The sequence below is a fragment of the Bos javanicus genome, chromosome 25, assembly GCF_032452875.1.
Source record: "Bos javanicus breed banteng chromosome 25, ARS-OSU_banteng_1.0, whole genome shotgun sequence".
In the NCBI taxonomy this organism is placed as follows: domain Eukaryota; kingdom Metazoa; phylum Chordata; class Mammalia; order Artiodactyla; family Bovidae; genus Bos; species Bos javanicus.
Genome location: NC_083892.1, coordinates 27,461,358 through 27,486,848, shown reverse-complemented (window position 1 = coordinate 27,486,848; position 25,491 = coordinate 27,461,358). Strand labels below are relative to the sequence as shown.

At 52.6% G+C, this 25,491-nt stretch overlaps 2 protein-coding genes across 4 annotated transcripts; one reads left to right on the top strand and one right to left on the bottom strand.

Annotated features, from left to right (window-relative positions):
- The first annotated feature begins 65 nt into the window (after nt 1-65).
- On the top strand, nt 66-15,404 carry RUSF1 (RUS family member 1). The gene is made up of 13 exons (XM_061401771.1): nt 66-347; nt 564-678; nt 4,486-4,531; nt 6,106-6,138; nt 6,220-6,325; nt 8,652-8,753; nt 11,021-11,091; nt 11,171-11,355; nt 11,437-11,494; nt 12,421-12,491; nt 13,175-13,318; nt 13,428-13,505; nt 14,012-15,404. The coding sequence occupies exons 1-13, from the start codon at nt 66-68 to the stop codon at nt 14,107-14,109; spliced, it is 1,389 nt and encodes a 462-aa protein (XP_061257755.1). The 3' UTR covers nt 14,110-15,404.
- SLC5A2 (solute carrier family 5 member 2) lies at nt 14,176-23,944 on the bottom strand. 3 transcript variants are annotated; one of them, XM_061401770.1, is made up of 14 exons: nt 23,787-23,944; nt 23,167-23,238; nt 22,986-23,090; nt 21,781-21,945; nt 18,503-18,608; nt 17,605-17,685; nt 17,224-17,453; nt 16,766-16,901; nt 16,436-16,543; nt 16,158-16,308; nt 15,877-16,045; nt 15,584-15,799; nt 14,715-14,844; nt 14,176-14,627 (listed from the first exon to the last, which is right to left on the bottom strand). In XM_061401770.1, the coding sequence occupies exons 1-14, from the start codon at nt 23,910-23,912 to the stop codon at nt 14,401-14,403; spliced, it is 2,022 nt and encodes a 673-aa protein (XP_061257754.1). In that variant the 5' UTR covers nt 23,913-23,944; the 3' UTR covers nt 14,176-14,400. The 3 variants fall into 3 exon arrangements, with proteins under 3 accessions (XP_061257754.1, XP_061257751.1, XP_061257752.1); XM_061401767.1 differs by having other exon boundaries at nt 14,176-14,844; XM_061401768.1 differs by lacking the exon at nt 23,167-23,238 and having other exon boundaries at nt 14,176-14,844.
- Nucleotides 23,945-25,491: the final 1,547 nt, after the last annotated feature.

Sequence of the window (25,491 nt, the reverse complement as noted above, 5' to 3'; positions counted from 1 at the left end):
TAGTGGAGCCGGAAGTGCCCTGTGGCCACGTTTCCCATCGTGCAGGGCTGAGGGAGGGTCTCAGGATGGCTGATGTGTTGTGCTCCGAGCAGTTCGGCTCAGGGGCGGCCCGGGGGTGCCGTGCCGCCCCCGACGGGAGCCTGCAGTGGGAGGCCTGGGGGCGCCGCTGGTGGGGGTTCTCCGGAGCCTTCACAGCGAAACCCGGAGGACGAGATGGGGGCGGAGGGGTGGCTCCCGGGACTGCCTCCCCACCTTTCTCCCGGCTGTTGGCCGTGTTCCTGCCTCAGGGCTTCCCCGATAGCGTCAGCCCGGACTACCTGCCCTACCAGCTGTGGGATTCCGTGCAGGTCAGCCTGGCCGACCGGGAAAGGGAGAGACACGTAGCCGGGGCAGGGGAGACAGAGCGCCACCTGTCCCTTCCCACTTACAGACTGGACACTGAGATCCAGAGACGAGCTGTGACACGTCCCAGGCCACACACCCTGGTGATGTGGGGCTGATGATAGATCTCAGACCTCCATGAACCTACGTTTAGTCCTCACCCCACTTATTTTCTTCTCCAGGCCTTTGCTTCCAGCCTCTCGGGCTCCCTGGCCACCCACGCAGTCTTGCTGGGCATAGGGGTAGGGGACGCAAAAGCCTCTGTTTCAGCTGCCACAGCCACCTGGCTCGTGAAAGGTGAGCTGGGCCCCTGAAGTCTCACCCATCGCTCGTCTCAGCCCTGCCATCATCTCTGTCCTCTTTTTCCTTCGACGGGGAAGCCCAACCCCTCCTTTTCCCTTCTCCCAGTGTTTTGACGTCTAACTCTGAGCTGTGATGAGTATGTTTATGCATTCCTGTCTGATTAAATCCAGGAGCCAAGTCTCCCCGGTTCCTCCAAGAGTGCCTTGTACCGTTAAAAAGCAAAATTCAACTGAGTAAAACATTGGTGTTGTCTTTATTGACAACTGATGAATAACACAGGACAGGAATACCCTTATCCCGCCCACCAGCCTTGAAGCTGCACTTTGTTCCCCATACATGCTGTTCAGTGTCCCTTAATCATCTGGAGCCCAGATCCCTAAGCAAAACGTTCCCCTTCCCTTTACTCCTCATCTGTGGAGGACTGCCTACAAGTTCAATTATTGAATAAAACTGCCAACTGCCTGGGGTGTGGGAAATTAGTTAATTCTAGGAAAAAACAATTTTGTAATAGGTCCTGAGTGGCAGAGAGGAAGTTTGGGTAAGAATGAAAGGTGTTTTGGATCCTCTGGGAAAGTAGATGATCTATAAATAATAACTATAGTAACCATCTGTTGAATGTATACTGCTTTTTGAAAAACCATTAGCGGGGGTGGGGAGTGCACAGAGATACAGTTTGGTGCCGTGCCCTCTAGAGAGTGAAGCAGAAAAGAAGGGGGGAACTGTTTTCCATCAGGAGGGCCCTTGGTTGTCTCTTCCATTCTTTGTTGCTCCTAGCGTCAGCCTGGCCACAGCTCTGGTGAGCCTCCCTGGATCTTTTGAAGAATCTGGAGGCTCCTGCTTGTACCCTTAGCATTAACCAAACTGTCCAAATGTGAGTCACCTCTGGAAAGAAGCTCATTATCTGAGAGTACATGTCAGTGGAAAGTTGGTAGTGATCTGGGGCTCTTGTTTGAGTTGTCTCTTCTGTTAATAATGTTAATAATAGTTCCTGCATAGTACTCATTATGTACCAGTCTTTGTTTTTTTTTTTTTTTTTAATTTTGGCTGTGCTGGCTCTTCATTGAGCATGAAGGCTTTCTCTAGTTGCCGAGCACAGGCTCCAGAGCTTGAGGGCTCAGTAGTTGCCGCTCACAGGCTTCGGTATGTGGGATAGCAGTTCCCTGACCAGGAATCAAATTTGTGTCCCCTGCATTTGAAGGCAGAATCTTAACTGCTGGACCACCAGGGAAGTCTCAGTATACCAGTCTTTAAATGTATTGATTCAGCATTCACAATAGCTCTGAGATGGGTGTTGTCCTTGTGTCCAATTTGTAGATGGGGAAACTGAGACACAGAACAGTAACTTGCCCAGGGTCACAGCCAGTAAGAGGTGGGGCTTGGATTTGAACCCAGCAGTTTTAGTTGTAGGGTACATTTTCATACCTCCATACTGTTTAATTTGGATCTTTTCTATTGCACTCCTGTGGCTTAAGTGTTTGGAATGCAGTGGGTGCTGGGGTCAGTAGTTTCGTGTCATTTCTAAGCACTCTAGTCTAATCACCAACATATTTATATATGTCTTCAGCTCAGGCAGGTTATTAAGAAAAAAACAAGACCATTTTAAGATGAAAAAATAGCCACTTAGTATAAAGCCTGTTGACATTAAAAGAAGCCCCATTCATTAGAAAGGATGTTACATACTTGTTTCCATCAAACATGAGAAATTTGCATGCAGAGCTTTACATAAAAAACTCCCTTGGAATTTTTTGATACGGTCATTTTTAGTTACAGGTCTCTTTATGGAACATGATGTTAACTGTTATAACTAGTGATATTAATTCTACGAGCAGCCAGTATTTTGACAGCCTGCTGTGTGCCAGGCATTTTGCACACTGACATGTAATACATAGCTTAATCTCTGCAACAGCCATACTGGGTAGATGCTGTTATGAATTCCTTTTCCACAGGGGGAAGCTGGGGCACAGAGAGGTTTAGCAATTTGCCTACGGTCACAGGGCCAAGATTTGGACCCACACTGACTGACTTCTGTGTCCTACATTTTTAAAAAATTGAAGGATAATTGTTTTATGGAATTTTGTTGTCTTCTGTTGAATATCAACATGAGTCAGCCATAGGTTTACATATGTCCCCTCCTACTTTTTTTTTTAGCAGCTATTTTTTAAAAAATCATTTATTTTTGGCTGTGCTAGGTCTTCGCTGTTGGCAGACTTTTCTCTAGTTGCGGCAAGCGGGGGCTACTCTCTAGTTCTGGTGCACGGACTTCTCTTGTTGCAGAGCATGGACCCTAGGCACACAGGCTCAGTAATGGGATCTTTCCAGACCAGGGATCAAACCTATGTCTCCTGCACTGGGAGGTGGTTTCTTTGCCACTGAGCCACCAGGGAAGCCCCTGTGTCCCACTGTTAACTGCCACACCCTTTTGCCAGTTAGAGTTTTCAGAGGGAGCCAAGTACAATTTGTGGACAGCTGATCCCTTACTAGGATTCAGAAGTTTTTAGATCTTGCAGCTCAGCCAATTGTAAGTGAGGCAAAGAGGACCAGGTGGGAATCAAGTTTCCTAGAGTGGTGTACAGTGTAGACTTTGAAAGACAGCGAGGCTGTGTGTCAGTATTACACCCTAGTGCCAGCCTCCACAGCTGACGAGGGCTTTGCAGATGGCCTCCAAGAGAGTAGTCCCCTTCTCAGGTGTGTGTGTCCATCATGGCTGCTGTCTGCTTTTGAGCCTGGAACCATGACTCTCTGGTTCACTGTAGTCCGCTATACCCCGCCACACATACACCTCCCGGCCAGACCCTCACGTAGTGCCTGGCACACAGTGGGGAGCCAATAAGCCCTTGTGCAAATGAAAGTCTAGTGGATTCCAGAAATTTCTCTGACTTACCCCAGCCTGAGGAAGCATATACTCCCAGCTCTCTTGTCACTAACCTGCAGTTCAAATCCTTTTCATTTATTTATACTCTAATGACCGTCTGTGAACCCACTGCCCAATCTAATAGCTAGAATATCAACAATAACCTCTGAACTTTCCAGAGCATTGCCTGCTTTTATAAAAAAAAATAGTTTTACCATATTGATATATACCTCAACACTATAGTTTCAGCTGTCTTCAAGCTTTATGAAGAGCATTTATTCAGTCACTAAGTTGTGTTTGAATCTTTGCCATCCCGTAGACTGTAGCACGCTAGGCCTCCCTGTCCTTCACCATCTCCCAGAGTTTGCTCAGACTCGTGCCCATTGAGTCAGTCATGCCATCCAACCATCTCTTCCTCTGTTGCCCCCTTCTACTCCTGTCTTCAATCTTTCCCAGCATCAGGGTCTTTTCTTTTATGAAAGTATCAGGGATTTTTTTCTTTTACAAACAGCATATTGTGCTGTATGTTATCTTCGTGACTTACTTTTTCATGTAGGATGATGATACTAGGATCCATCCATGCTGATGTGAGTAGTTGGATTTTCATAGCTGTCTAATATGCCCCTGAGTAAATGAGCCAGAATTTATTTATGCGTTCTCCTGTTGGTGAGCATTTGGTGTCCAACCTAATAGTTTTTTGCTATTATAAACAGTGCTGCAAAGAATCCTTCTGGTCCATGTCTCTTGATGTGTGTGGGTACCTAGTTCTCTGGGGTACGTGCTGAGGGACTACTAAGTCTAGGCACTTCTGACCCCATCATGCAGCTAGAACTTATTAAACCGGACTAAGCTCCCAAAGGCAGTGACCCAAGATGGAAAGCCATCTTGGTGCCAGGCCCCACAGCACCCAAGGCTCTTGCTTGTTCCTTACCAATGCTTCTTTCCCCCAGATTCAACTGGCATGCTGGGCCGCATCGTCTTTGCCTGGTGGATGGGGTGAGTTTTTCTTCCTGATGCACAGAGTCATGTCTGTCTCAGCCCTGGCTGTGTTTTCAGTTCCGCCTCTTTCCTACCCATCTCCAAGGGAGGGGAAATTTATCAGGCACATCAGAGCTAAGGAGTCTTCAATGAGTACTCAGTACAGGTGCCTTCCTGGGGTCACCAAGCAGTGAAGCCACAGAGCCTCTGCCGGGATGAGATCTGCCTTTAAGAGCACTGATTGGCCCCTCTGCTGCCCATCATGGGAAAAACAGAGGGAGCCAGGATGCTCTGAGCATCCTTTGCTGGTTTGTTAAAAGAGATGCCTGGGTGGGACAGTGCTCAGCTCAAAAGGAATGACCCTCCTGCAGTGTGGTGGCTTAGATACGTGGTTGAATTGTAGAGAGTGGGCTTGGGGAGGTCATCGGAATCCCTGTCCTACATGGGATACATATCACCATCTATCCAGAAGGGACTGAGGGCCTTGTGCTGCCTGCTTCCTCTTCTGGTCAGTACTGGAAGGACCTCAGGAATGATTTAATATCTGCGATCAATCATGGTTGTGAGGTGCAGTGAGCTAGTGTATCTAAAATGCTTAGCACGTAATCAGTGCTCAGCAAACGCCAGCCACGATTACCAACCCAAACTGGGCCTCATCAGCTCTCTGTGTATCCTCTCTAATCCTTCTAATACCTGTGTAGAGTAGGATCGAATGTGTACCTTGTCCAGATGTAAAATAGACCAGGTCACAGAGCTTGTAACTGGTGAGATGGGATTGGAACCTAAAGCCTATACTCTTTCTGAGGCATTGGAGCCCCCGTGTTCTAGTCCTGCCTTTGTCATGTATTAGTTCCCTCAGGAGTTCTCCATGTGCACCCCATGCCTTACCCAGGAATGCTCTCTTTCTGTCTAGATTTCAAATTCAGGGTCAGTGTTAATGCTGTAAAGTCTGAGCTCGCCCAAGGGCTATAATGTCTCCTGCCACTGGGATCTTGGAGAAGGGGTCCTTGGGGGTTTGTACAAGGGTCCAGGAGTCACTCGACCTGCAGAGGAGGGAACTGTCCATGGTGTCACGAAATAGAGATGTTCTAGGCTGGGTGTCAGAGCCTGGCTCTTTGTCTTGGCCGTTCTACCCCCATTCTCCACGTGATCTGAGGGAAGTCCTACCTCTCTCCAGGCTGGTTGTCTGTAACACGCAGGGTAGCATTTACGCTAAATGTAGTGCTTACAGAATATGCGGGTTTCTTGCTGGGTACCCTCTGAAGCAGGAGGAAGAGAGGAGGGCAGATGGCAGAGGAACCCAGGGATGGCCTCTCTCCCAGGAGGGTCAGGGGATGATGGGACAATCAGTTTTTTCCTTCGGTGCCTCATGGGTTAGTAAGGGGGAAATGTGAGTGACCCCTGAAGGTCCTTTCTGCTGATGGTGGCATTTCAGGCAGCAGTGACAGTGTGGGGACAGAAGTCTGGCTGGGCTGTGGTTTCTTCTTCTCAGCCCTTTGGACCTTCCCAAGTCCTGAGGATGGCCCGCACTGCCCACAGGATGTGTTTTCCCCTTAAATCCAAATTGTTGACCAATGTCTTCTCCCCCACAGGAGCAAAATGGACTGTAATGCCAAGCAGTGGAGGTGAGAAGGGGCTGGAACTGAGGAGAGAGGAGTCTTCTAGCATGAAGGTCTCAGACCTCTGACCCCATATCCCTCCCCCAGGCTTTTTGCTGACATCCTCAACGACATCGCCATGTTCCTCGAGATAATGGCTCCCATCTTGCCCTTCTGTTTCACCATAACTGTCTGCATCAGCAACCTGGCCAAGGTACCCATCTTGGGGCACCCCTATACCCAAGATTCCTGCCCTGCTGGTGCTTTGTGGGGGCTCACTTGGAGCCCCAGGGGCAGCCCAGCCTGGGCCCTGTGTTCAAGGCACTTCTAAAAGAGTGAAAAAGTTCAGATGTTTCTTCTCAGACCCTGTGGTGTATTCTGATCCTCCTCTCCAGCCAGACGCCCTCTAGAGTCTGAGATGGTCTAAGGTGGTGTCTGGAGCCGGGGGTGCGTGAAGGACCTCTGAGCAAGAGATAGAACAGGTGATCCATTGTCAACACCGTGGGACCAGCCCTCTGGCCACCTTTCATTCTTTCCATAAAATATTTAGAGTGTCTGCTGCATGTTTGGCACAGAACACAGGCCCTCCCATCTTTGAAAGAAAGCTACACGTAATTAAATATTTATTGAATGATAGCTATAGGTATTCCAGATGAGAAGTATAGGGGCTGCAGGAGGGTTCAGCAGGGACTCTGGCCTGCTCGGGGGATGTAGGAAGGTCTTCCCTGAGAGTGGGCCCTGAAGAATGAGTGTGAGCTGCAGGGTGGGCGTTGTGGGCAGAAAGAGCACTGCAGGTCAAAGTCAGTGGCAAGACAGAGTGCAGACCAGACAGCGGGGCTGGAGGGGCAAGTGGGGTGAATCTGGGCTCCTCCTCTCTGCCAGGCTGCTCACCCTGGTGGTTCCTTCAGGTTGGCCTCATCTGAAGACGGAACCTGAGGCCCAGCCTGTCTTCCCCACAGAGTTAAGTACCAGGCGCAGAGTAAAGAGTCAGGAAGACATGTAATTGATCTCCCTGGCAATCCAGTGGTTAAGATACCACACTTCCACCACAGGAGGGTTGGTGTTCGATCCCTGGTTAGGGAAGTTCTACATGCCTTGTGGTGTGGCAAAAAAAAAAAAAAAAGACCTAAGACCTATCACAAAGGCCCAACCATCCCTTCAAAATCATGTGTGTTATTCCACGTGGCATGACTGACATTTAGGAGTTGACAGCTCTTCAAGGTGGAGGCTGCTGAGCTCCCTGGCCCAGGACTGAATGCTGTGAGCACCCCATCCCCTCGAGGACAGGAAACTTCAGAGGAAAAAAAGATTGTGACCTCTGCCGAAATACTGCATTGAGCTCTGCTCTGAGGGCCTCAGTCTCTTCATCTGTTAAAGAAGGGACTCCAACACGGCTGTGAGCTTCCCCCTCTGCCCTTCCCACCCCTCTCCAGAATTCTAGTCTCCAGTGACCAGCACCTCCATCCCCCAGATGCAACAACCAGAAGCCTGGCTATCATCCATGCCTTCGCCTCCTCCCCCTGTCACCTGTCACCCTCACCTAAGCCTCCATTCAAGACTGTATTTTCCCCCTCTTAAATCTCTCTAGTCCTTTTATGACTGCATCCCCATGTCACATGGTGGGTCCTTGTTGCTTAAAAAAAAGCACAGTAATTTTCCGAGGTCATCTCCCTGAATCTGTTATCACCCCTTTTCAGTCCTCAGAGCAACCCCATAGTCCTTATTAGAGTGGAAATCAAATCAGGTCAACACCCTGCCTGTTGCTCTTGGTATAAAGACCTTAATGAGGCTTTTGTGGTCTGTGTGATCAGATCCCCACCCATCACCGCAGCCTCCTTTCATACCTCATTCCTCTTACCTTTGAACAAATGCTGACCATGTCATCACTGGTTTATTTGTTTACTATCTGATGATTTCTAAGTTTCAGGAGGGCTGCAGTTGTATCTGAAGTCTACCACAGCACCGAAATGTGTATCTGACATCTAAGAGATGTGACAAATGAGTGAAAGCCTTAAGTAGTCCTAGTCGATGAGCTCTCCCATCTCAGAGGGAGAGCCCTAGGCGCTCAGGGCCACTGGTGTGGGTTTTGAACTGGCCTGGAAGGCTTGGCTAGGCCTCGACTGGGACAGGAAGAAAGTGGAGTTAGTTCCAGGCAGGGAGAACATAAGCGCCAAGTTGCAAGCCAGACTGGGCCTGGGAGCTCCCCCAGGGGAGGAGGCAGCTAAAGCAGACATTGGAGGCTGGGGAAGTTCTGGATTAAGAATGGCCTTCGGGTCTCCACCTTGGGGGAAGAAAGTGAGTTTCTTCTCCACAGGGTGGCGTGGCAGGCACACCTTTAGTTTTCTCCTGGAACAAGACAAGGGAAGTGGGCCTAGTGGAAATGCGGGGTGAGAATGGACAGCATTCAGGGTTTCACTGTGGGGTGGCCTGAGGCCTACTTTTTTCAAACTGGTTTGAGCCATTTGTTTGCTCACCCCCAGAAACGCTTGTGTTGCCGCAGCTCACAGCCCCTCTGACTTTTACTCTCTCTTTCCCCCCAGTGCCTCGTGGGTGTGGCTGGTGGGGCCACTCGGGCCGCATTGACCATGCATCAGGCCCGGAGAAACAACATGGCCGACGTGTCAGCCAAGGATGGCAGCCAGGTGAGCAGCCGAGTAGGAGGGAAGGGGCGGGGCGCACGGAGGGAAGGGGCGGGGCACAGCGTGGGAATAGGAAGTGACGCAGCTGAGGGCTCAGGGGGAGCGCTGGGAGACAGGCGGGAGGAGGCGTCGGTGAGTCTTTGGAGAAGTCATCAGCTGTGAGGGCTCGGACTCTGTGGCAACAAGTCCAGGCCCTGCCCGCTGCCCCTGTGGCCAGGAGTGACCCCTGCCCTGGACCTCGTCCTCTTTAAGCAGAGCCTCACCCTGTGAGGTACGTGTTCTGACCACGTGAGGCCCTACATGTTAAAGCTCCTGGCAAGTTAGAAAGTGAGGTGCCTAGAGTCACTGGCCTGAGGCTTCCCCCTGGCAACGTAGCAGGCCCTTCCTGCCCAGCCCCTCACCTGACCAAAGGAGCCTGGAGTGGGGATGGGGACATTCCTAGGGCCAAACCCTTAAGGAATGGGATCCCTCTGTACCCCCCGCCCCTGTGCTAAGTGCTTATGTGAATTGTTTAACTCACACCAAGCCTCTAAGATAGATACTATTATTATCTCCATTTTACAGATGTGGAAAGTGAGGCCCAGGGAGGTAACAAGTGTGACACGGTTTTCTTTGACATTGAAGCAATTTAGAAACATTTATTCTCGAGACTTCCCTGGTGGTCCAGTGGTTAAGACTCCGTACCAGTACAGAGGGCGTGGGTTCTATCCCTGATCAGGGAACTCAGCTCCCACATGCTGGGGTGAGGGTAGGGGGCATGGCCAAAAAAAAAAAAAAACCTCTGTTCTCTCCAATCCTACTTTCTGGCCTTCTCTTATATGATTCTGTGAAATAGAACTTCATTTAAAAAAAAAAATAAAACTAACTGTTTTCAATAATATTAGCACAGGTTCTTTTTTTTTTTTTTTTTGCCATGCTGTGCAGCATTTGGGATCTTAGTTCCCTGACCAGGAATTGAACCTGTGCCCCCTACACTGGGAGCAGAGTCTTAACCACTGGACCACCAGGGAAGTCCCAACACAATTTAATATTTTTTAAGCATAAACCATGTGCCAAGTATTTCGTTTGTCTGAACTCATGAAATCCTTACAATGGATTCACGCAGGGTGTCATTGTCACCACTCCACAGCTGAGGCAAAAAAGACCCAGAAAGGTTGATTCTCCCTGGGTTCCCCTGGGCTTGTCCCTTCTCTCAAGAAATGGTTGAACGAGTTCTTCCCTATTGTCTTTTCCAAAGTTGTTAGGGAGTGAGTACACCAGGCCCAAGTCTTTAGGATCTCCCAGCCCCGTGCTTGCTGTCTCGCCTGCTCTCTTTCTAACCTCTAGCCCCTTCCACCCCCAGGCCTATTTTCCAGGGCCCCGGGGCTTCCTCAGTTCACAGAGGCGGTAAGGTCATTGGGGTACCCAAGACTGGTGCTCAGCCCGGGACCAGGCCCCTGCTTTCTGAAGCTGTTGCTTTGCTGCCCACTCTGTGTGGCTGCTGGAGATGACTGTTCCCACCCTGGGGAGGGCCCTCTGTTCCTGAGCTCCCAAGGCCCCTGATCCCCAGTTTACACCCACAGCCCACCCCTCTGCACCAGGACCACCTATCCCAGGGACCCCAATAGTCAGGGACCCCAGTTCAGACTTCTCCTCCCTCCTGATGCGTCGGGGGTTGTGGCCATGGGTCTTTTCCCCTAAGGTAGGCTCAGTCAGGCCATCTTGGGCCATCAGTGGGGTCTGATAACATTGATTCTCCAGGGAAGTTGGGATTTTGTGCATTTCTTCCTAGGTTCATTGACCTCTTTGCAGAAGTGTCTGCCTGTTATTGCATACCAAGGGTTGGGGGGGATCGGCCTCTTTTTTTGTTGGCCACACCATGCAGCATGTAGATTCTTAGTTCCCTGACCAGGCATTGAACCCATGGCTCCTGCAGTGTAAGCATGGAGTCCTAACCACTGGACCACAAGGGAAGTCCCAGATTGGCCTTTTTAAACCACCAAATAAAGTCATTCTACTCTGTGGACACTTACTTGCCTGAGTGTAGGGCTACACAAGTGATGTTTGCAAAACAAAGAAATGTTCCACGGGCATTGCATCTAGCTGGACAGAGAAGCAGATGGTATCTCAAAGGATGGCTCACTCATCAAAAATGTTAAAAATTTCCTAGGCACCCATATCGGTGTAGGGAGCATCTGGGGCAGGGAGGACTATGGTGAAAGGCACTCAGAGATGTTCAGTCTGGCCTGGAGGGGAGCCCTCCAGCTCCCAACCCCTCTGCCATTTTCCAGGAGACGCTGGTAAACCTGGCGGGGCTCCTGGTTAGCCTTTTGATGCTGCCCCTGGTGTCCGATAGCCCCAGGTAAGCCGGGATCTAAGGCAGGAAGGAGGCGCCCAGCTGGGCCTCTGCTCCCACGGACCAGCTCATTCTCTTGCCCCAGCTTAAGCCTCGGCTGTTTCTTCTTCCTCACTGCCCTGCACATCTACGCCAACTACCGAGCGGTCCGGGCCCTTGTCATAGAGACCTTGAATGAACAGCGGCTCTGGCTGGTCCTGAGGCACTTCCTTCAGCGGGGAGAGGTACTTGGCCCCACATCAGCCAATCAGATGGAGCCACTGTGGACAGGTGACCCAACCCCTTGGGCTCAAGTCTTATGTCTCCTAGCTCCTTGCTCTGCCTGGGCATCCTGACTCCAGCTTCCCACAGGTTTCTGGTCATCTGTGTCTCTATCCTTGGGGGCCCCCCTACACCACGTGACGTCCAGGTGAGTGTCCCAACATCTCCCAACCATCACCACTGTCACCCTTCCCCCCATGTGCTCCTTGTTCTTTTTTTTTTTTTAATAAGTGCATTTATTTATTTTTGGTTGGGTCTTTTGGTCGTTGCTGCATGGGCTTTTCCCTAGTTGCAGAGAGCAGGGGCTACTCTTTAGTTGCAGTGTGGGGGTTTCTCATTGTGGTGGCTTCTCGTTGCAGAGACAGACTTTAGGGTTTGAGGGCATCATAGTTGCGGTACTTGGGCTCAGCAGTTGCAGCTCCCAGGTTGTAGAGCACAGGCTCAGTAGTTGTGGCGCACAGGCTTAGCTGCCCCGTGGCATGTGGGCTCTTCTGGATCAGGGATCGAAGCCATGTCTCCTGCAGTGGCAGGCGGATTCTTTACCACTGAGCCACCAGGGAAGCCTGTGCTCCTTGTTCTGATTATCACTTGCCTCCCCTGACCAAGCCCTACCTCTAGGGTTCTTCATTTCCATTGGTGGTAGGCGGGGGTAGGGGGGGGTGGTGTCACTGTCGGTGCTTGAGGGCAGGCGGTGTATAACATGAATATGTGGGATCTTAGTTCCCTGACCAGGGATTGAACCCATGCTCCTTGTAGTAGGAGCACTAGAGAAATCCCAGATTGGCCTTTCTGAACCACCAAATAAAGTAGTTCTACTCTGTGGATATTTACTTGCCTGAGTGTAGGGCTACTCAAGTGACTCTTGTAAGACAAAGAAGACATGTTTGTTGATGTGTTTGTTGGATGCAGGAAGAAAGGAAGGGTTGATGCTGGGGAAGGTAACAGCTGAGGGGCGGATGGGAAAGAGGTGCAGGACAGTTCTGGTTAACAGTTAGGTGGCTGTGCAGTGACTGGATGGTCATGCCTGCTTTGTCTTCTCCCCCACCACCGACTGCACACTCTTGTTTCCTTCAGTGTCTCTGAGCTGCAGCAGCTGGTTGAGGGGCACCAAGAACCCTACCTCCTTCGCTGGGACCAGTCACGAAGTAAGTGTGCCGTGTTCTTCCAGCTTCAGACTCACCCTCCTGGGCTCAGCCTCTCATTCCTTCAGCCCCTGCGCCCCAAGCTCTGGACACATGCTGGACAGTTTGGAGTCTGCCTGCTGTCCTCAAGGGAGCTTGAAGCTGAGACTGAATCCATTCGAATTGTATAGCTGCATGCCCCTGTAAAGTTCCCTTGACGACTCTGTAAAGTGGAGCTAATAATACCTCTCTTATTATCTGCAGGGTTTTTATGAGGATCAGAAAAAGCAATTATATAAAAGCACTTTTACATTGCAGCACACACAAATGAGATTGTGACCTTTGGTTCTCTCTGAGGAACCTCTTTCGTCTCCTATTCAGGTCACCTCTTGAGGAAGCAGGCACTAAAGTTTAATGGTCTGCTGGTTGTGTGTCAAAAGATGCTTATTCTCACTAACTATTCAAGACATGCAAGATAAGCCCACCTCAGGGAGCTGCTTTGAAGTTGTATCTTGGAAATTGGGCATTTTAGCTTGGCCAGAGCATTGGGGAGTGACAGGAGATGAAGTTGGAAAGGAAAGGGTGGGAGCTGGCCTTTCATGCCAGGCCAAGGTCTTTGGGCCAGACAGGGATGAAGCAGGCTGGTAGGCCTGAGAGTTTCAGATTTAGCCCCTCCCTGGAACCACTCTGTCCCTGGGTCTCTCCAGACCAGGTACAGGTTGTCCTGAGTCAGATGGCAGGACCTAAAGCCATTCTAAGGGCTGCCACTCACGGGCTGGTGCTTGGAGCCCTGCGGGGAGATGGACCCCTCCCAGAAGAGCTGGAGGAACTGAGGAACCAAGCACGGGCAGGTAAATGCCTCGCAGTCCAGGCTTCTTCTGACCAAAGCCAGGTGGAGAGGGGAAGGACCCTGTTTGGCTTGGGACACCTGGGAGCTTCTGGTTCTTCGCCCCTGTCCAGGTCCTGAGAAAGAGAGCTGGGTCGTTGTCAGGGAGACACACCAAGTGCTGGACAAGCTCTTCCCAAAGTTCTTGAAAGGTAACATCCTTCTGCTCCACGGCTCCTGGACCTTCTCCCCAGAGGCCCTGCCTAGCCCCATCCTGACCCCTCTGTCTGGGAGGTGGAAGACCTGGACTTCTGTGTGTGATCTCAAGTCCGGGTCTCAGTTTCCCTGTCTGCAGGACGGGGAGGTTAGGACGGTCTAACCAACACTGAGGTGAGGCACTCAGTGTTGATAGACTGTGGAAGCCCAGTTGGCACTGGAGAGAGGAATGGGGTGGTGGGTTCGGGGGAGGGGGAAGGCTCACAAATTACTGATGATGATCTTTCATTTAGCCCCTACTCCATTCTAGCCCTTTCCCCTATGCTGCTTAATGAATTCATACGGCAACCAGATGAGGTTTTAGCCTCATTTTACACCAGAGATCACCCCGCAGAGGCAAGGGGAACCTGAGCAGTACACCCAGCCCATGCTGTGCCTTACCCTCTCCCCTGGGTTAGCCCAGAGTCTCCCCCACAGCACCACCCCTCTGCCCTCTCCCCAGGTCTACAGGATGCGGGCTGGAGCACTGAGAAGCACCAGCTAGAGGTGGATGAATGGAGGGCCACGTGGCTCCTGTGCCCAGAGAAGAAGGTCTTGTGAGCATCCCTGCCAAAGGCCCAGGTCTCAGGACAGGGGCTTGGAACAAGGACACTCTGGCTGCAGCAGGACTAGGCAAGGCAGCTTTATTTGTTCTTAGGGGAACTACAGTGGCCAGCTGGCCAAGGCCTCACAGGGTGTGGCTATGGACTGGGTCCCAGGCAGAAACAAGGCAGAGAGTAGGGGTCCCGGGGCCTCCCCTCTACTCTCTGGCCCCAGGCCCTTCTCACCGCAGCTGGCTCCCCACCCCCACTCATCTAAGGCTGTGGCTCAGGGTGTCCAATGCAGTGGGCCTCAGGCATAAAAGCCCCAGAGGAATGTGGCCACGGCCATCATGAGCAGGGCGTTGAGGTTGACCACGCGGGCCCAGCGTGGGTCCTCACTGATGTCCTCCAGCCGCCTGGCTGCAGCAGTCGTCTCCTCCTGGGTAGGGCGTTGGGGGCTGCCCGCCCCACCCCTGCTCACGCCACAGAACCAGAGCAGGCACTGCCGCAACAGGCCTGGCCTTGGGGGTGGGGGCGCTGGGAGAAGTTGAGGCCTGACAGTAAGTCTGAGGACACTCTGCTCCTGCAGCTCCCCCGCCCCAACTCCCAGGGGCAGTGCCTTACCCTCCATCTCCACTGCGTGCTCAGGGCGCCCGTTCTGCACGGGGGCTGCGGTTGGACCTTCTAGCTCCTCAGCATCCAGGTCCTCCCTCTCTTCCTTGCTGTGCCGGAGACTGAAAACCAGGCGGTAGAGCTGGGGAAGGAGGGAGCAGGGGCCGAGTGGGAGCAGAGCAGGTCTCCCGTCCACACCAGCACTCTCTCACGTCGCTCTGTCCAGCCTGCACAGCAGCTCGGGACCACCTTCCATGGCTGCCCTCAGGCTAAACCCAAGCTGCTCAACTAAGTGTTTAAAAACTCTTGGCCCTGCTCTGCCCTCGGCTTCATTACCCGCATGTCCCCCATCTACACTCACAATTCAATTCTAGTACTTTAGTCTTCCAGTCCTGCCAATGCCGTGTTCCTCCCTGCGGGTGTTTGCTACCAGGGCTTCCTCTTGCTGCCTTTGCCCCTTCTGCACCTGTGGAGTCCTGCCCCTCCTTCTGGGCCCCGGCTCTTTTGTCCCGTTCCCCAGTCAGCTCTGCCCTGGGGCACCCACCTTCCTGCAGCACAAGACCAAGCCCTTTGGGGGCTTTTGGGGTAGTACTCGGTCCCTCCCGGCCACCACTCAGGCCAAAACTCTGGGGGGCTTTCACCTCCCCCATGATCTTCAGGCCACCTCCAAACCACCTCAAATAAACTTGATTTGAATCAAAACATTGTGCTTGCTTTGCAACTAAAGCTTCAAACTGAACTCCTTGGTCTGTCCTCACCAAACCTCCTTACAGACATCAGGTCCTCCCCACTGGGAGTCGTGGGAAGCAGACTGCAGCCTCGGGCTGGAGAGGGGCCACACCCACCCGCGTTTAGTGCCCCCACGGGAGGCCTGCACTTACGTGCTTGCGCGGAATGGGCGGTGTGCACAGTGAGACCACGAGGGTGAGGAGGCCGGAGCAGACGAAGAGCAGGATGGCGAAGTAGAGGTAGTGGACGCGGCAGAGGAGAGCCGGGCACCCGGAGGGGCGCACGCAGCTGCCGGAGCCGAAGGAGAACTCGGGAACCAGGCGTGCCAGGCCCATCAGCAGGCCCCCGATCAGTCCCCAGAAGGCGCCCTGCGGGGCCGGAGAGCGGGTCAGCCTCCACGGGCGTCCAAGTCCGGCCCCAGCGCCCGCTGTGCACACACGCTCACCTTCTCGTTGACGCGGGGCACGAAGAGCGCCAACACGAAGACGGCCGACACCGGCGGCGCCAGGTAGCTGGAGACCGACTGGATGTAATCGAAGAGCTGCCCGCCCTGCGCCGCCTGCACCACGGGCAGCCAGGCCACCGACACGGCCACGATGAACACCACCCAGAGCCTGCGGTGGGCGGCCATCGGGAGGTTTCACCCAGGACCCGGTCTCCCCCTGTCCCTACTGCCCCTCCCCCGGGGCCGAGTCGTGGGGCCGGAGATGGAAAACCCAGGCCCACCGTCCTACTAGCAGCAGCTCGCGGTCGCCCGCGCGGGGCCGCAGGCGCGTGTAGATGTCCATGGTGAAGAGTGTGCTGCTGCTGTTGAAGATGGAGGCCAGCGAGGACATGAGCGCCGCCAGCATGACCGCCAGCATGAGTCCGCGCAGACCTGCGGGCGGACTGGAGCCGTGAGCCTGCGGTCGCGAGGGGGCGCCCGGAAGTTGCGAGCCGGGCGAGGGGTGACGCCTCGCACTGGCGCCTGTGGACATGGAGGGCAACCCGGGGACCGCCCTTACCATTGGGCATGAGCTTCACGACGAGCCGCGGGTAGGCGATATTGGAGCAGCCCACCTCGGTGCCGCACACGCGCTTACACACCTCGGGCACCACGCACGCCACTTCGTCTGCGGGAAGGAGGGCGCCACGCGGCTAGGGCGGGGCCGGGTCTGAAACTTCGGATCGCCCAAGTGGGGACCGGGAATCCCAGTGGAGAGATGGGATCCCCAGGTGGGAGGCGGGACTGGGTGGCCCAAATCTTCGGACGGGAACGGAAATGGGAGACTCCCCTGAGAAAGGGGCTGGATGGGGCTCAGGATTCGGGGGCGGGGCGGGGTTGCAGACGTTACCCGGGTAAAGAACGCGGCTGATCATTCCAGGCATGACCATGAGGAACATGGGCATCAGCTTCAAGTAGCCGCACAGGATGCAGCCCGCCTTGATGTGGGTGAGGTTTTTCCCAGCCAGGCAGCGCTGCACTATAACCTGCGACGAGGAGCTTTCAAACTACCTGCGTCCAGTCCCGGGTAAATCGCCATCTCTCTGGCCTTGCCCCAAGACGCCTCTCTAATCCGGGCCCCGCCGCTGGCCCCTCGAGGCGGACAATTCAGTTCCAAGAACGGACCTTGCCCCTTGGATCCGCCTGCATCTGGGTAGGTCTATTTGGCAGGCCTCCCCCCCCACCCCCCACCTCGGACCACGCCTTCCACCTGGCTTCCCAGGTGGGTTCAGGCTCCTCCCATCTCAGCTCGGCACCCCCGCAGGTTCTATCCCGGCCTCCCATCCCGCCGCAGCCCCGACCCCTCACCTGGTCGCTGCACCAGTACCAGCTGGACACGATAGTAAGCCCCAGAAGCAGCGCGGGCCATGGCAGGTCCCCCGTCACAGGGTCCCGGAGCAGGTGGTAGGAGTCCGGCCGGGGTCGATAGCAGGAGCTGGAGATGTTGCCCACGGCCGGATCCTCGGATACCGTCAGGGACGTCACTGCCCGCAAGTATTTGTCGAAAAGCCCCGAATACCCGCCCACCTCGTGGAAGGCTGTGAGGGCACGGCCGTCAGGGGACCCGGCACCCGCGACAAGGCCCTCCCTCGGACCACCCCGCCTAAGACGCGCGATGTCCCTGCTCCCGAGTGGAGAGCTCTGCGAGCTGCGCTCTCCGCGCCCCTCCCCCATGGGCTGAGCCCGTACCGTAACCCATGAGGACGAAGGCCCCGGCGAGAATGACGAAGGTCTGCACCGTGTCCGTGTACATCAGTGCCGCCAGCCCTCCTGCAACCGGCCTGGGTCAGGGGGCACAGCCCAGACAGGCTGCCTCTAGTACATAGACTGTCTTTGCGGGGAACTGGAAAAGGATTCCCCCTTTCCAATTAATTTTCCTGGAGGGCAGATTTCAAAATGATGGCCCATTCTCCGAGCTCCTGCACTCCGGCGTCAGGAGGCAGGTCTGGGTGAGCACAGTGGGGCTGAGTTTGGGGCTTCACGGATGCCAGGTGCCCCCCGTGTAGGACCTCCACTACAGGCCCTCCTCTAAGTCCAGGTTTTCTCGTGTGTGTAACAGAAGGAGGTGATCCTGTAAGGTCCAATTCTCAGTTCCATCCCACTCCGAGGGGCCGGGCCGTACAGCCGGCCTTGGCATCAGGCCCCGCCCACTCTGGGCTAGCGTCAGGCCTCAGGCCCCACCCCGGGATCCCTGGGCCTACACTGGGATTGGTGAGCTATCCTGGAGTCTGGCCAAGTCCACTCTCCCCCCCGCCAGAAGTTAATAAAAACTTAAGTCTTCCTTGTTGTCCAAGCCCAAGAGGGGCTCAGAGCTATGAACTTCCGGACCAATCCAAGGAACGTGGGGGCGGAAGGAGGGGGAGGGAGGGGGAGGGGGTAGAGGGTGGGGTGGGGGAGGTGTAGTTTGCTTTCCAAAGACTTAGATCCTTCTGCTCACATCACACTTAACTTCTCCAGCCCTCTATCTTCGGTGTCTCCTCTAAGCCCCGCCCACACCCACATCCCTAGCACGGTTCTCTTCCCTAAGCCCCGCCTACAGTCCACGCTCCTAGCACGGCTGCCTTCCCTAAGACCCCGCCCCCGCCACCTGTCACAGTGTAGATCATGGTGATGCCCAGGAGCGCGATGACGGAGGCATAGATGTTCCAGCCCAGAGCCTGTTGAATGAATACTGCCCCGGAGAACATGTCCACCTTGGGGGAAGGAGCGAGCGTGCAGGTCAGGATCCAGGGGCCAGTGTGGGGACCCAGGTCCACCTCCTGCCCAGAATCACGACCCAAAACTTTTGGGTCACTTTTGGGCCAAACTTTTGGCCACACCTCAAAAGTGCCCTTATTTTTTGATACCTCCCACTATGGCTGTTTTCCTCTATTTCTTTGCATTGGTCGCTGAGGAAGGCTTTCCTATCTCTTCTTGCTCTTCTTTGGAACTCTACATTCAGATGCTTATATCTTTCCTTTTATCCTTTGCTTTTCACTTCTCTTCTTTTCACAGCTATTTGTAAGGCCTCCCCAGACAGCCATTTTGCTTTTTTGCATTTCTTTTCCATGGGGATGGTCTTGATCCCTGTCTCCTGTACAATGTCACAAGCCTCCGTCCATAGTTCATCAGGCACTCTATCTATCAGATCTAGTCCCTTAAATCTATTTCTCACTTCCACTGTATAATCATAAGGGATTTGATTTAGGTCATACCGGAATGGTCTAGTGGTTTTCCCTACTTTCTTCAATTTAAGTCTGGATTTGGCAATAAGGAGTTCATGATCTGAGCCACAGTCAGCTCCTGGTCTTGTTTTTGCTGACTGTATAGAGCTTCTCCATCTTTGGCTGCAAAGAATATAATCAATCTGATTTTGGTGTTGACCATCTGGTGATGTCCATGTGTAGAGTCTTCTCTTGTGTTGTTGGAAGAGGGTGTTTGCTAAGACCAGGGCGTTCTCTTGGCAAAACTCTACTAGTCTTTGCCCTGCTTCATTCCGTATTCCATGGCCAAATTTGCCTGTTACTCCAGGTGTTTCTTGACTTCCTACTTTTGCATTCCAGTCCCCTATAATGAAAAGGACATCTTTTTTGGGTGTTAGTTCTAAAAGGTCTTGCAGGTCTTCATAGAACCGTTCAACTTCAGCTTCTTCAGAGTTACTGGTTGGGGCATAGACTTGGATTACTGTGATATTGAATGGTTTGCCTTGGAAACGAACAGAGATCATTCTGTCATTTTTGAGATTGCATCCAAGTACTGCATTTCGGACTCTTTTGTTGACGATGATGGCTACTCCATTCTTCTAAAGGAATTCCTGCCCACAGTAGTAGATATAATGGTCATCTGAGTTAAATTCACCCATTCCAGTCCATTTTAGTTCGCTGATTCCTAGAACATCGACGCTCACTCTTGCCATCTTCTGTTTGACCACTTCCAATTTGCCTTGATTCATGGACCTGACATTCCAGATTCCTATGTAATATTGCTCTTTACAGCATCGGACCAATGCAAAGAAATAGAGGAAAACAACAGAATGGGAAAGACTAGAGATCTCTTCAAGAAAATTAGAGATACCAAGGGAACATTTCATGCAAAGATGGGCTCAATATAGGACAGAAATGGTATGGACCTAATAGAAGCAGAAGATATTAAGAAGAGGTGGCAGGAATACACAGAAGAACTGTACAAAAAAGATCTTCACGACCAAGATAATCACGATGGTGTGATCACTCACCTAGAGCCAGACATTCTGGAATGTGAAGTCAAGTGGGCCTTAGAAAGCATCACTACGAAAAAAGCTAGTGGAGGTGATGGAATTCCAGTTGAGCTATTTCAAATCCTGAAAGATGATGCTGTGAAAGTGCTGCACTCAATATGCCAGCAAATTTGGAAAACTCAGCAGTGGCCACAGGACTGGAAAAGGTCAGTTTTCATTCCAATCCCAAAGAAAGGCAATGCCAAAGAATGCTCAAACTACCACACAATTGCACTCATCTCACACGCTAGTAAAGTAATGTTCAAAATTCTCCAAGCCAGGCTTCAGCAATATGTGAACCGTGAACTTCCAGATGTTCAAGCTGGTTTTAGAAAAGGCAGAGGAACCAGAGATCAAATTGCCAACATCTGCTGGATCATGGAAAAAGCAAGAGAGTTCCAGAAAAACATCTATTTCTGCTTTATTGATTATGTCAAAGCCTTTGTGTGGATCACAATCAACTGTGGAAAATTCTGAAAGAGATGGGAATACCAGACCACCTGACCTGCCTCTTGAGAAACCTATATGCAGGTCAGGAAGCAACAGTTAGAACTGGATGTGAAACAACAGACTGGTTCCAAATAGGAAGGAGTACGTCAAGGCTGTATATTGTCACCATATTTAACTTCTATGCAGAGTACATCATGAGAAATGCTGGGCTAGAAGAAGCACAAGCTGGAATCAAGATTGCTGGGAGAAATATCAATAACCTCAGATATGCAGATGACACCACCCCAAAAGCCTCTTGTTGAAAGTGAAAGTGGAGAGTGAAAAAGTTGGCTTAAAGCTCAACATTCAGAAAACAAAGATCATGGCATCTGGTCCCATCACTTCATGGGAAATAGATGGGGAAACAGTGGGCACAGTGTCAGACTTTATTTTTTTGGACTCCAAAATCACTGCAGATGGTGACTGCAGCCATGAAATTAAAAGATGCTTACTCCTTGGAAGGAAAGTTATGACCAACCTAGATAGCATATTGAAAAGCAGGGCCATTATTTGCCAACAAAGGTCCGTCTAGTCAAGGCTATGGTTTTTCCTGTGGTCATGTATGGATGTTAGAGTTGGACTGTGAAGAAGGCTGAGTGCCGAAGAATTGATGCTTTTGAACTGTGGTGTTGGAGAAGACTCTTGAGAGTCCCTTGGACTGCAAGGAGATCCAAACAGTCTCCAGGCTGAAGGAGATCAGCCCTGGGATTTCTTTGGAAGGAATGATGCTAAAGCTGAAACTCCAGTACTTTGGCCACCTCATGCGAAGAGTTGACTCATTGGAAAAGATTGTGATGCTGGGAGGGATTGGGGGCAGGAGGAGAAGGGGACGACAGAGGATGAGATGGCTGGATGGCATCACTGACTCGATGGACGTGAGTCTGAGTGAACTCTGGGAGTTGGTGATGGACAGGGAGGCCTGGCATGCTGCAATTCATGGGGTCGCAAAGAGTCAGACACGACTGAGCGACTGAAGTGAACTATGGCTGTAGCCCCAGAAACCGATTCCTTCCAGGCCCTGCCTCCATTACGGTTGTTACAGCAATTGTTCCTCAGCTGTGCCCCCTCGGGGGCTTTCTAGAGACCTCCACTGGGTGGTCCCACCCTTCCAGGGGCCCATTCCACCCACCAAGCATGTTTACCGAAATCTTGGTGAAGATGTACAGAAAAAGCGAGAGCACGGACAAGTAGAGGCGGATACGATGGCCGCCGAAGCGCTTTCGCAGGTACTGCGGCATGGTGATGACGCCGGCGGTCAGGTACACTGGCACGAAGAGCCACCCAAGTAGCAGGACCACGAACAGTGCCTGTGGGCACAGCGCGACATCGAAGGGTGACTCCCCGCCCGAGATCTTGCTCTGAGCCCGTCCCCGCCCCCAAGGGTTCTGAAGAACCTTCCTCTCTTGGGGAATATGCTACTCCAAGGCAAGGTCACACCAGGGCCCCAGAGGACACAAATGCAGACGATGACCTTGGGCTCTGGGCCTTCTGGACAAGCTCTTGATACTTCGTTGGGCCCTTAACTACAGCCCTTCTTGCCTTCCCAGGCCATGACCCCTGGCCATCTCTCCCAAGATGACCCCTAGACTCCTCCTCCTCCCACCCCCAGCACCTGAATCCAAGTACAGACCCTTCAGCTTAACCCCAGTCTCTGCCTCCCCTCTCCTTTCCACCCACCCAAACTTTCTGTCCTTCAAGGCTCAGCTCAGAGGCCTCCTCCTCCAGGAAGCCCTGAGCTCAAAGGCCTGATCTTTCCAAGTCTCCGAGGCAAGCCTCAGTCCCAGAGCTTCCTCTCCTGCCCTTTTCTGCGAGGGGCTTTCATTTGGCTTAAAGATGCTCACAGGCCACCGCTTTGGAGAGCATCAGAAGAAGCACTGTACCAACTTTGAGACTGTTCACCCCATTTCAGAGAGGAGTAAATCGAGGCCAATGAGGGTGTGGCTGGTTTAGGCTCACATAGCAATAGTGAATCAAACCACCTGCCGTATCCCAGTATTGAACACTATTAATCGTGTGATCGGTTTTATTTACAGCCATACTATGATCAACTTTGTTATTAAAACACTGCTTACTAACAGACTCATTCCTATGAATTCAAGCATCTTACCCCCAGTGCTGATATGATCAGCTAATATACCTCCTCTAGACCTACCCTTGCCCTGATTCTGGATCTCCCACCTGCTTCTGCCTCCAAGCTGGCTGCCTGAGCATCACTTGAAGCCTAGCCTCATGGCACAGTTGGGAAGTCCCAACTCTTGTCTCACACCTCCACCTGGAGCCTCTCCAGCTGTGACCCTTCCAGGTGTTCCCGGGGTGGGGGGTTCATTGGCCAAAAGGAGGGACTCACATTCCACTCAAATCCAGCCACCGCCAGGCCGCTCGCCGCACCGGTCCCTGCCAGGCCCACGAAGTGGCCACTGCCGATGTTGCTGGCAAAGAGAGAGGCCCCGACCTGGGTGGCCAGAGGTGGGGGTGAGCCAGGCTGTTTCTACAGGCCTCCTCCCGCTCCACAGCCCCGCCTCTCTCACCGGCCACCACACCATGTTCCGTCCCGCCAGGAAGTAGCCGCCGACGGTGCCTCTGTTGGTTCTGCACATGGACTGGGGGTTGGGAGTGGGGAGAGGCCTGGGTTCGGGGGACATCTTTGGACCTCATTAGCCTCCTCAACACATTCCTCAGCCTTGTTCCAGGCTGAATATTAACCAGCATGCAGCTCACCTGATGATTCCCACCCGACCCCACCCCCAGCTTCCTCCCAAGACACAAATCCACACGGGCCCTAACCCAGCATCCAGCTCCCCAAGCCCGAGTGTGGCTAGATGGGGCCTGACTTTCCTGTGGGCCCTGGATACAGGTTTCTGCTCAACCACTTGTTATGTAGACAGGGGAACAGAGACCTCATTTAGAATGCTGTCCCGATGAAAAGCCACTGACCCCTTAAAACTAGTCCAGCCCCAATGTGGGCAGACAAGGCATGAATGAGTGTGGACTGGGCCACCCTGAAAATATCAAAAGAAGAATTACTTGTCCCACACCGGGTTTCTCTCTCAAAGATCCAGGCATCCTTCCCCTGCCACACACAGGGCTCCCTGAGACTTCCCCCCAGGCTCCAGAAGCGGGGCCCTAGCAGCATCTCCCAGCTTCTCACCCACAAGCCGACACCAATGACCAGCAGGAAATAAGCAGCGATGACTAGGATGTCAGCAGGATTGTCAATTAGAGCCTTCTGTTCCCCCAGCACTGGTGCTGAGCCTGCCTCTGTGTGCTCCTCCATTCTGCCCACGATCTGCCCCTCAGGGCACTAGCCCCTGGATTCCCCCCTGGGAAGGATTAATGGTTACCTTGGGGGCAGTGAGCCGACAAGCTCCCCTGCTCCCCGGCTTTGTTTAGCTGAATCAGGCCTCACAGAGGCTGAAGGCTGTGGTCCTGGGGAGCTGGACACTTTCAAATTCAAGGGTATTCCCCTTCCTGGGCCTTAGCCCCTGCCTATTCTCCAGAGACTTGGGCTCAAAATGACTTCTTTCACTGGCTAAAAATGCCTATCCTTCAGCTTTGACCTAGGAAACCTGGCTGAGCTAGCCCCCCAGTTCAAACTAATTCAGAGGAATCATTTTCTTTTTTAAAAAATTGATTACAAATAATTTTATTTATTTATTTTTAGCTGTGCTGGGTCTTTGTTGCTGTGCAGGCTTTTCCCTAGTTGCAGCGAGCAAGGGCTATTCTTTGTTGTGGTGCTCAGGCTTCTTGCAACGGCTTCTCTTGTTGCCGAGCATGGACTCCAGGGTACTTGAGCTTTGGTAATTGCAGTGTGTGTGGGCTCACTAATTGCAGCTCCCAGGGTCTAGAGCACAGGCTCAGTAATGTTGGCGCACAGGCTTAGTTGCTCCATGGCATGTGGGATCTTCCTGGACCAGGAATCGAACCTGTGTCTCCTGCATTGGCAGGCAGATTCTTTACCACTGAGCCTTTTTCTTTCTTTTTGAAATATTTATTTATTTGGTTGTGTCATGGGATCTTCGATCTTCCTTGCGGCATGGAGGATCTTCAGTTACAGCATTCGGGATCTAGTTCCTTGACCAGGGATCAAACCTGAGCCCTGAGTCCTGCCCCACTGGACTGCGAGGGAAGTCCCAAGGAATTATTTTCAGACTCAAATCTGACAGTGACACTCCCCTGCTCAGGAAACCTCCAGAGCTCTCCATCAAACCTGGGAGGAGGCAGGAGCCTCTCATCCAGAGGTTTAAGGCCTGCCATGCCCCGACCCCTGCCCACACTTCTCCTCGTTCCTCCACACCAAACCCAGAATGAAATCACATTTCCTTCCCATGCCCTTGCCCTCCCCAGCCCCTGGATTCTCATACCCTCTGAACTTTTCTATAAGCTATGCCTTCTGCCTGGAACGCCTCCCTGCCTCCCAAATGGCCAGCCCCTACTCAGCCTTCAGTGCTCAGCCCATGGCATCTCTTCGGGAAAGACTTCTCTGACTTTCCTGACACAGTTCTGAGCACGTTGTGTGGACCTTGCCTGGATCCAGATCTGTCTCCCCAATAGACCAGCGACTCCCTCAAGAGCAGGAGATGATCAGATTCATCCCTGGAGTCCCATTGCTCAGCACAGGGCTGGACGCGAGAAGGGAATGGCTTGATAAATAGATATCCGCTGCTCTATCTTTCTAGAAGAACTGACCAGACTTGGGTGTCTGATTATGGTAGTAGGGTTCATGGTGGAAATGAGAACAGGGAATAATATTTTAGGGGAAGGTGATGAGTTGTTTAAGGAATGCCTTCATTATGGTCCCTTCAAAAACAGACTCTAAAATGAGAATTGGGGTGCAAGAACTGTATTGGGGAGCT